We start from the raw sequence: 10,065 nt of genomic DNA on the forward strand, positions 1-10,065 counted from the left end.
AGAAGCAGCGTGGCTCCGTGCAAAGAGCCTGGGCTTTGGAGTCTGAGGTCATGGGTTCAAATCCCAGCTCTGCCAATTGTCAGCTGTGTGACTTTAGGCAAGTCACTTAACTTCTCTGGGCCTCAGATACCTCATCTGTAAAATGGGGATTAATACTGTGAGCCCCCTGTGGGACAACCTGATCACTTTGTAACATCCCCAGCACTTAGAATGGTGTTTTGTATATATAATGGCATTTGTTAAGTGCTTACTATGTGCAAAGCACTGTTCTAAGTGCTGGGAAGGTTACAAGGTGATCAGGTTGTCCCACGGGGGCTCACAGTCTAAATCCCCATTTTACAGATGAGGGAACTGAGGCCCAGAGAAGTTAAGTGGCTTGCCCAAAGTCACACAGCTGACAATTGGCAGAGCTGAGGTTTGAACCCATGACCTCTGACTCCAAAGCCTGTGCTGCATTAATCCTCCTCCTACTAATACTTCTACAACAATAGCCTTTACCCTAAAAACAATGGGACATAAATTTTTTCTTGCTCTTAAATTTACTAAATCTCTACAAACTCTTCCAATTCAATTAGTTTTAGCAGATTAAAATTGGTGCCAACAAACTCTCCAAAAAGTCCCAAGGTTTTGGAAAGCGGCTCTATGGTGGGGAAGGATGCCCAGGTACTAAAATACTCAGACCCCAGCAGTGCTTCAACGGGACATGTGGTTCTCATGACTATCAATCAGTGGTATTTCTTGAGCACTTAGCGCAGAGCACTGTATTAAGCACTTGGGAAAGTACAATATGACAGAATTAGCAGGCGTGTTCCCTGCCCATAATAAGCTTACAGTTTAGAGGGGGAGATGGACATTAATATGAATCAGTAATTTATAATATATAATTTAAAGATATGTACACAAAGCTGCATGGCTCAGTGGAAAGAGCATGGGCTTGGGAGTCAGAGGTCATGGGTTCAAATCCGGGTTCCACCGCTTGTCAGCTGTGTGACTTTGGGCTAGTCACAACTTCTCTGGGCCTCAGTTCCCTCATCTGTAAAATGGGGATTAAGACTGTGAGCCTCCTGTGGGACAACCTGATCGCCTTGTAACCTCCCCAGCGCTTAGAACAGTGCTTTGCACATAGTAAGCATTTAATAAATGCCATAATAATCATCATCCTCCCCAGTGCTTAGAACAGTGCTTTGTACATAGTAAGTGCTTAACAAATGCCATTATTATTATTAAGTGCTAGGGTGCTGGGAGTGGGGCAACTATCAAAAGACAAGACCACACTCTAACCCTACCCCTCTCCCCCACCTCAGCCACTGCCCTTGGATGGTTTCGCTTAGGGTACCAACTCATGCAGAACCTCAGTAAGACTGGGACTGGGGAAAGTTGGGGGCAAAGAGATGATCTAATCCCAGCTGAGAACAGAGTTAAAATTCCTCCTCCCTCTGTGAAATGTTTGTCCAAGCGTCAAGAGCTCTCCACCCAAACCCTTCCTATCAAGAGGCTGAACTGGGTTTTTTTTTAATCTGAAACTCACAGCGGCCCATACTTCGCTGTCTGGAAGGCACATAATCCTCTGAAAACTACTGATTAAACAGGGAAACTGGGCAACCCCAAAATAAGGGCTGTTCCCTGCATTGGATAGCTGAGGGAAGCAGTCAGCTCTCTTCTCCAAAACACAGAGTTGGAACCAAGCCCGTCCCTTGTCTCGTCTCATGCTTTTGAGTCGTCTCCGACCCATAGCGACGCCATGGACGCATCTCTCCCAGAACACCCCTCCTCTGTCTGCAATCGTTCTGGTAGCGGATCCATAGAGCTTTCTTGGTAAAAATATGGAAGTGGTTTACCATTGCCTCCTTCCATGCAGTCAACTTAAGTCTCCACCTTTGACTCTCCCATGCCGTTGCTGCCCAGCACAGGTGGGGTTGACCTGTAGCAGATTGCCTAGCTTCCTCTATTCGAGTCCTGATCTTTCTCCTCCGCATCCCATCTGGAAGGGGATATTCCTTCTTTCTCCTCTTTAGCCCACAACCCCCAAAGGCCTGGAACTGAACAAAGTAAAAAGAGCTCTGTGCAGTTTCCACCCATTTTAAGACCCAGTTCCATTTATTCTTACCTCAGTAGCCTGTCCTCCCCGGACTTTCCCATCACTGTGGACGGCACCACCATCCTTCCTGTCCTTGACTCCTCTCTCATTTATTCTTACCTTACTTACCTCAGTAAGTGATCAGGTGTGCAAAATGGGGCACAGTGGGAAATGGAAGGTTTCATCCCACCAAGTGGTCCTCATCAATGGTATTTATTGAAAGCTTACTGTGCCCAGAGCATTGTACTAAGCATTTAGGTCATCTGGTCTTGCCTGCTAACACCACAACATGGGAACACCAAAACCTGACAACTGCCTTTTTTCAATGATCCTTTCAGTCCTATTTTTAAAGATCTTCCAGGAAGGAGAAACCCTCTCCTGGCCCCAAAGGGCTCAGTTCTTTCTAAGAGAAAGAAGGGGCAAAACTGAGGACTTCTCACTCTAGCCTCGTATTTGGAGAAAAAAAAGTTTGCTGCTCCTGAAATAATTTTTGGGATGTGGGGGTTGGGGAGGGAACAAAGTATCTTTTTACTCAAAGCCAACCCCTTTTAAAATCTAGCTGCAGACCCAATATGCCAGCTAATGTTTGCACTAAGCTGCGAGAACAGGTGTCTGGCTACCCTTGGCCTAGAAAGCACTTTTGGGGTAGGGGAGGTGCCAAAATGAGTTATGGAGACCAGCTGCCCCTGTGAATGTTTCATTACTGTGTGAAAAAGAAACAGAAACCAAAGATGGTAGTGAAATTGTTTTGAGGATGGGCCTCATCAGCCACTTCTCTGGCTGTCTCTACCACCAAAGCCGGTTATTCGATAGGAACTATGAAAATCCCCCGGGCAACATCCCTGGACTGTTTTTCTATTCTGCCTCTGAGCTGTCCTTCCCCATTTATGATAAATAGTTAATAATTAAACCAATTGGATTAGAGATGGGGTGGAGGCAGGAGGATTTAACTCACTTAGATGAAGATTAGTAGATCAGCCTAGATTGGGAGTGTGAGTGAAGGGTGTTACGAGTCTCTCATTTGCCAATGACTCTCTTCAGGGGTCCAAGACTAGAATAGCCAGGGCTGTCATTCTGAACAAGTTCAGAAGTTACTATAATGCAGCCCTGATCTCCAGAATCAAGACTTAGAATCTAGAAAGGAGCCCAAGGGGTCCAATTCCATCCTCAGTATTGAGACAAGATCAAGAGCAAAATGAATCAGTTGGAAGTGGAAGCCCTTTCTTTATGGGGTGGCAAAACATCCTGGCAACTACTTCCTCATGGAAAGAATTGAGTCACACCAGCCAAAACACCAGGCTGTATATCTACCCCAGTGCTTCGGACAGTGCCTGGCACATAGTAAACGCTTAACAAATGCCATTATTGTTACCCACCCAGTCTAAGTTGTGCAAAGACACAGCTACAGGAGGAGGAACAAGTTAGGTTGATGCAATGAGATGCTTTTCACTCCCACCAGGAAACAGTGAGAAGCATCGCTAGCAGTCAGAGAACCAGGACACCAATTGCGGCTGGAGCCACTCGCCTGCTGTGTGACCTTGTTAGTCACTTATGTGTACCTCAGTTTCTTCATCTGTAAAATGGGGAGTAAATGCCTGTTCTCCCTCCCCGTTAGATTGTGAACTCCTGCCCTGTAGGACAGGGATCGTGTCCAACCTATGTTATATCTACCCAGCATCTAGTACAGGGCTTGGCACCTAGTGAGTGCTTAACAAATACCCCAGAGTTACTAGCAACTTCCAATGCTGTTGGCAGAGACCTTGGGCTTGCCAATATTTGGGGACTGTGGTTATGAACACCAAGGAGGGAAATCAAGAGTGAGTGCTTTGGAAACAGGATTGTGGGGAGGGGAACTTTGGTAACACCCCTCAATCTGAGTTAATTCTGTGGTATATCGGCATGGCTGTCAACCACCCCTTTCTCCGTCAAGGAGGGAGGTTGGGAAGTCTGTACTTCTCTATTCTCTGATACCACAAGAACTTCTTTTCAATTGCTACATTTTTATTTAACAAAACCAAAGTGTACATTTAATCAATAGAGCTGTACATTCTTCCATATAGAAACACTATTATACAATTAGTTACCCTTTCCCTCCCCCAAAATAGCTTACAAACATCCTACTATTTTTCACTTGCTAGGAGAGCGGGTCCTGCTCAACAGTCCAGCTCTAAATTCTTTTTAAAAAGTGAACATGAAGGAAAAAGAAAAAAAAAAGAGGGAGAGTTAAATTGCAGTTCTCCTGCTCAATCAGGCTAGGCCCACTCGCAGACCAGAACTTAGATTCACATTCCCAGCTCGGCAAGTGGCAGATTTCACACTAGGTTCTGAACTTGAGGCGGGCAGCACAAGAGTTGGTACTAGAGCAGGGAGAGGAGAGAGGAATGAAAATGGTGGGCACCGTAGCACCGTATTAGCTGAGCAACAGAGGATAGGACTAATTTAGAGATCTGCCCAAGTGATACCAACCTCTCATCCAGGAATAAACCAGAACGGGCAAAAAGATAAAAACAGACCAGATGCCCCAGCTGGGTTAGCTAATCCTAGGCCAAGGCTAGTTGGGGCTCTGACAATCTACTCAAAAAATCCTGTTACTCCTTTTGGGGACAGAGGGAGAGAAGTGCAGAAACTTTCTGAATTTTTCCTGTTCCCTCCCACACTATTGCACAATTCTACTAACGGATTGGAATAACTTGCTCCTTTTCAGATTGCCCACGGCAGGGAACTGAATGTAGGGGAGGAGCTAATTCCCACAGGTTGGCCTTGAAAAATGGCACAAGGTGGACGCCAAGGGCTCCAAGGATTCGGCAAAGCTCCGTCTGGCTGGTTCTCCAAGGGAATGGCAGGAGAGAGGGAGTACGAAAACTCAATCAGCCAAAAAGTCAGAGATTCAGAGATCACCACTCTTAAGGATCCCAAACTTGGGAGGAAATATATTGCACAGTGATTTGAGAACTTTTATCCTAGAACAATAGGACGGGGAGTCCCGGGACAGAATAAGAAAAGTGGAAGAGTGGAGAGAAGGGGGTGGAAGGGAGAGGAAGACAAGGAGGAGCTTTGCGCTTTGAAAAAGAAGGTCTGAAGGCATCCTAAAAGTTCCCTGTCTTTTGGAATCACCTCTAAAGAGTTTAATGGCAGCATCAGGACTTGGGTGGTTCCAAAAGAGACAACAAAGATAGAACATTGCCAGTACAGAGAAAGGCAGAGGGAGAATTTTGCTAAATGGAGACTTTGTGGAGATTTCTCCAGTTCCAATCCAGACTCAGCTGCCCTCCCCAGAAAACTTTAGAATTCATGTCTAGGATGTCAAAGCCTGAGGAATTGAGTCGGAGAAACCCTTGAAAAATTCAAAACAAGCTGCCCTGGCCACAGCGTCGGGAAGAAAAGGTACATCCTCTCTGTCCAAGAACCCATCAGGAAATAGGAAAGAGGCAAATCTGTATTTAAAGTTTGGATTTGAATGAGCTTCTGGGGGAAAGAAGGTAAAGACTGAGATGAGGGTCTGGGCTTATGCTTCTCCCCTCTCCAGCCCCCACACAGGCAAGACTCTCCAATCCTTAATTCACAGTGGCTCACACGGATGATCTTTCAGAATAAACCAGCCATCACTCCAGGTGTCAGCTGGTCATTCCCCCACCCCCCCATCCCATCCCCCTCAACTTCTTGCCAGCCTCCTACACCGTGACTTCCTCTAAAAGGCAGGCCCAGGCTTTGAGACTAGCATTCAAGCATTGCAACTGCTTTCTCCAAAGGCACCGGGGATTGCCACCCATGAGTGGCTCCCTTTAAGGAATTTTTTAAAAAAGTTTCTTTTGGATGATTTTTCCTTTTTTTAAAAAAAAAATATATATAAATAGCTCTTCATTGAAAAATACATCTCCCCAAGTTGAGGTATGTGGTTGCCTGTTGACTCGGCTGAGTGAATACAGTAGAGTGTAAGGGGGAGGCGGGGGGAACCAAGGAGGTCTAACTGGAAACGGCCATTACGTAGTTTTTCGAGGGGCTGGTCCGGCCCAGGAGCATCTGGTTTTTGCAGGTGAGGAGCCCATAGGACGAGGGGACGGGGGTGGCTTCGTACAGGACACAGATGGATCCGTCCTCGCCGATGCGGTACGACACCTCGTAAGGGTCCACCCAGAGGGTCAGCTCGCTGGGCAGCAGCTGGTAGAGCTGAGGCAGGTGGAGTCCGATCTGGCTGGCTACCTTGCTGATGATGGGGTCCATCTTATGGTTAATGCGGATGCAGCGGTAACCGGAGCCCTTAAAGGGCTTTTCGGGAAACCAGTGATGTTTATAGTGCTCTGTGAGGGAAAACAAAGAGGGGGGGCGGGGGGGAGAAGGTCTGGTTAAGTCAAGTGCCCCTGGGGAGGAAAGTTTCCAGAGCCCAGAGAATTTTTTTTCCAAGGCAAAACTGCCAACCCTCGGTGGAAAGAGAACGGGCTTTGGAGTCAGAGGTCATGGGTTCAAACCCCTGCTCCGCCAACTGTCCGCTGTGTGACTTTGGGCAAGTCACTTCTCTGGGCCTCAGTTACCTCCCCTGTGAAACGGGGATTAAAACTGCGAGCCCCCCGTGGGACAACCTGATCACCTTGAAACCTCCCCAGCGCTTAGAGCAGTGCTTTGAACATAGTAAGCGCTTAAAAAATATCATTATTATAATTATTATTATTAACCCTGGAATTGAAGGGCTGCCGGGCGCCCCCTAGTGGCCATAGGCGGTAGCTCCGCCGTCCCCTGGAAAAAAGCCTAACTGTTTCAGCATCGACTGGCCCTCACTGGAGGGTGGGGAATAATCGTAATAATAATAATTATGGAACTGGTTAAGCGCTTACTATGTGCCAGGCACTGTACTAAGCGCTGGGCTGGATAGAAGCAACACAAGGGGAACCACTCTAGACTGCGCTCGTTGTGGACAGCGAATGTGATGTTACATTGTACTCACCCAATCGCTTAGTACAGTGCTTTGCACATATTTATTTATTTATTTTACTTGTACATATCTATTCTATTTATTTTATTTTGTTAGTATGTTTGGTTTTGTTCTCCGTCTCCCCCTTTTAGACTGTGAGCCCACTATTGGGTAGGGACTGTCTCTATACGTTGCCAACTTGTACTTCCCAAGCGCTTAGTACAGTGCTCTGCACACAGTAAGCGCTCAATAAATACGATTGATGATGATGATAGTAAGCGCCCAAAACGACTAATAATAATAATAATAACAACATAACATTTCTCTGCCAAACTCCTTGCCCGACTTATTCCGGCCCCTCAGCACTTAGGCGCGTTTCCCTATTACTCTACTTTAACTCCATTTCTCCCAACCGTAATTTATCTTAATGGCTGTCTCCCTCTGTAGCCTGTTGGCGCCTACCAACTCTATCGCATTGTGCTTTCCCGGTGCCCTGAACTCTGAAAGTGCTCTATAAACGTCAATCAACCAATCAATCGTATTTATTGAGCGCAGAGCACTGTACTAGGCGCTTGGGAAGTACAAGTTGGCAACATATAGAGACGGTCCCTACCCAACAGTGGGCTCACAGTCTAAAAGGGGGAGACAGAGAACAAAACCAAACATACTAACAAAATAAAATAAATAGAATAGATATGTACAAGTAAAATAATAAATAGAGTAATAAATATGTACAAACATATATACATATATACAGGTGCTGTGGGGAAGGGAAGGAGGTAAGATGGGGGGATGGAGAGGGGGACGAGGGGGAGATGAAGGAAGGGGCTCAGTCTGGGAAGGCCTCCTGGAGGAGGTGAGTTCTCAGTAGGGCCTTGAAGGGAGGAAGATAAATAAACGTCATTTATTGATCGGCCCTGCCAGGCTGTGGGGAACCCCCAGTTTGAACGAGAGCTCCATCCTCGGGTGGCAGATTTGTTTTGGGGGCACGATGAGGAAGTCCCAGAGAAGGCAAAGGAGTTCAGTCTTGGAACAGGACATAGGAGCTCTTCCCTCGGCTCTCCTCCAGCCCCCCGACCCTTTTACAAAAGGGCAGCCACGCTTCCTGCCCCTAAACAGGCCCAGAGTTCTCTCTTAGGCCCCCCAAAAGTTGGTGATGGGCCAGGGGCCGAAAATCAAAGACAGCAGGACCGGATTGGGCCTCCATTCGCAAGTCCTTTGACACTGGGTTTTGGATTCGAGGGCGGCTAATGGACTCCCAAGGTGGTGAGGATAGGGGAGGGTCTCTGGGAGGTTCATACGCTCCAGATCTAATCAGTCCTCAGTTGACAACCTCTCCTACCGCTGAGGCTCGCGAAAGCTGGGGGTGTCGGCCTGCGGACGAGATCCAGAGGAGGGTCCAACAAACTGTAAAGAAGTGTCCTAAGGGAGGGTGAAAAAGAGGAGGGGACACCCCGGATCCGCAGAACGGCCCGTCAACTACACTCTGAGCGCTTACTCTGGGCAGAGCATCTTACTAGATAATAATGGTGATGGCATCTGTTAAGCGCTTACTATGTGCGAAGCACTGTTCAAAGCGCTGGGAGGGGGGAACACAAGGTGATCAGGTTGTCCCACGTGGGGCTCACAGTCTTAATCCCCATTTTACAGATGAGGGAACTGAGGCTCGGAGCAGTTAAGATGACAAACTGACAAGTGGGGCCAATTTGTACTTCCCAAGCGCTTAGTACAGTGCTCTGCACATAGTAAGCGCTCAATAAATACGATTGATGATGATGATGATGAAGTGGGGAGGCGGGATTAGAACCCACGGCCTGTGACTCCCAAACCCGGGCTCCTGCCACTGAGCCGCACTGCTAAGTGCCAGGGAGAGTGTGAGCCCAACGTGGGCCAACCTGATAACCTTGTATCTCGTCCAGCGCTTAGAACATAGTAGGCGATGTTGCCGAATTGTAATAATAATAATAATAATAATAATGATGGCATTTCCTAAGCGCTTACTATGTGCCAAGCACTGTTCTAAGCGCTGGGGAGGTTACAGGTTGTACTTTCCAAGCGCTTAGTACAGTGCTCTGCACACAGTAAGCGCTCAATAAATACGACTGAATGAATCAATCAATCGTATTTATTGAGCGCTGTGTGCAGAGCACTGTACTAAGCGCTTGGGAAGTACAAATTGGCAACATATAGAGACAGTCTAAACATTATTATTATGACAACTAGGGGGAAGCCACCGAGGAATCTGTTCTGTTGGGAGCGGCAGAGCCAGGGTCTGGGGCCCTGGGGCTTCTCTCTCCACTCGTGCTCACCCGAAAGGGCCTCCTGGAGGGCCGCGCTGAAGATCTGCAACCTCTGCTCGCTCACGCAGCCCCGGGTCCGGAGGAGGCTGGCGAGGAAGCCCACGGCGGCGGCGATCTCCGGGAGGATGTCGGCCCTCTTGCCGGGCCGGCGCGGCTGGCTCATGGTGAAGGCGGGTTCGGTGGAGGGGAGAGGGCGAAACAGGGGCCTCGGGCTGGGCCGGAGGCGGCGGGATGGTCCGGTCCGGTCCGACCACACCGCGTTGCTGCTGCTGCTGCTGCCAAGGATGCCAAGGATGCCCAGGTTACCGAGGTTACCGAGGTTACCCTGGTAACCGAGGCGACCGCCGCCGCCGCCTCCTCCACTCTACTACGTCCGGCCCCTACATCCGGGCCCCTTTTCATAGCTCCGCTCAGGAAGGGGGCGGGGGCAGCGCCCGCCCCACCCACCAGGGGGCGTAGCCGTCTTCGCCCCCCATGCAAATGAGGCGGTGACGTCACTTCTAGGAACCCGAGTCGGGACCCGCGGATGGGGGATGATCATTCATTCATTCATTCATCATCAGTCGTATTTATTGAGCGCTTACTGTGTGCGGAGCACTGTACTAAGCGCTCCGGAAGTACAAGTTGGCAACATAGAGAGACGGTCCCTACCCAACAGTGGGCTCACAGTCTAATTCATTCATAGCATCATCATCATCAATCGTATTTATTGAGCGCTTACTATGTGCAGAGCACTGTACTAAGCGCTTGGGAAGTACAAGTTGGCAACATATAGAGACAGT

At 48.4% G+C, this 10,065-nt stretch overlaps 1 protein-coding gene across 1 annotated transcript; it reads right to left on the bottom strand.

The window, feature by feature from the left end:
- Nucleotides 1–4,057: 4,057 nt before the first annotated feature.
- On the bottom strand, nt 4,058–9,592 carry BTG2 (BTG anti-proliferation factor 2). Its single transcript, XM_038749496.1, has 2 exons — nt 9,293–9,592; nt 4,058–6,375 (listed from the first exon to the last, which is right to left on the bottom strand). The coding sequence occupies exons 1-2, from the start codon at nt 9,444–9,446 to the stop codon at nt 6,041–6,043; spliced, it is 489 nt and encodes a 162-aa protein (XP_038605424.1). The 5' UTR covers nt 9,447–9,592; the 3' UTR covers nt 4,058–6,040.
- Between the last annotated feature and the right edge of the window lie 473 nt (nt 9,593–10,065).

The sequence above is a fragment of the Tachyglossus aculeatus genome, chromosome 7 (assembly GCF_015852505.1).
Source record: "Tachyglossus aculeatus isolate mTacAcu1 chromosome 7, mTacAcu1.pri, whole genome shotgun sequence".
Taxonomy (NCBI): Eukaryota; Metazoa; Chordata; class Mammalia; order Monotremata; family Tachyglossidae; genus Tachyglossus; species Tachyglossus aculeatus.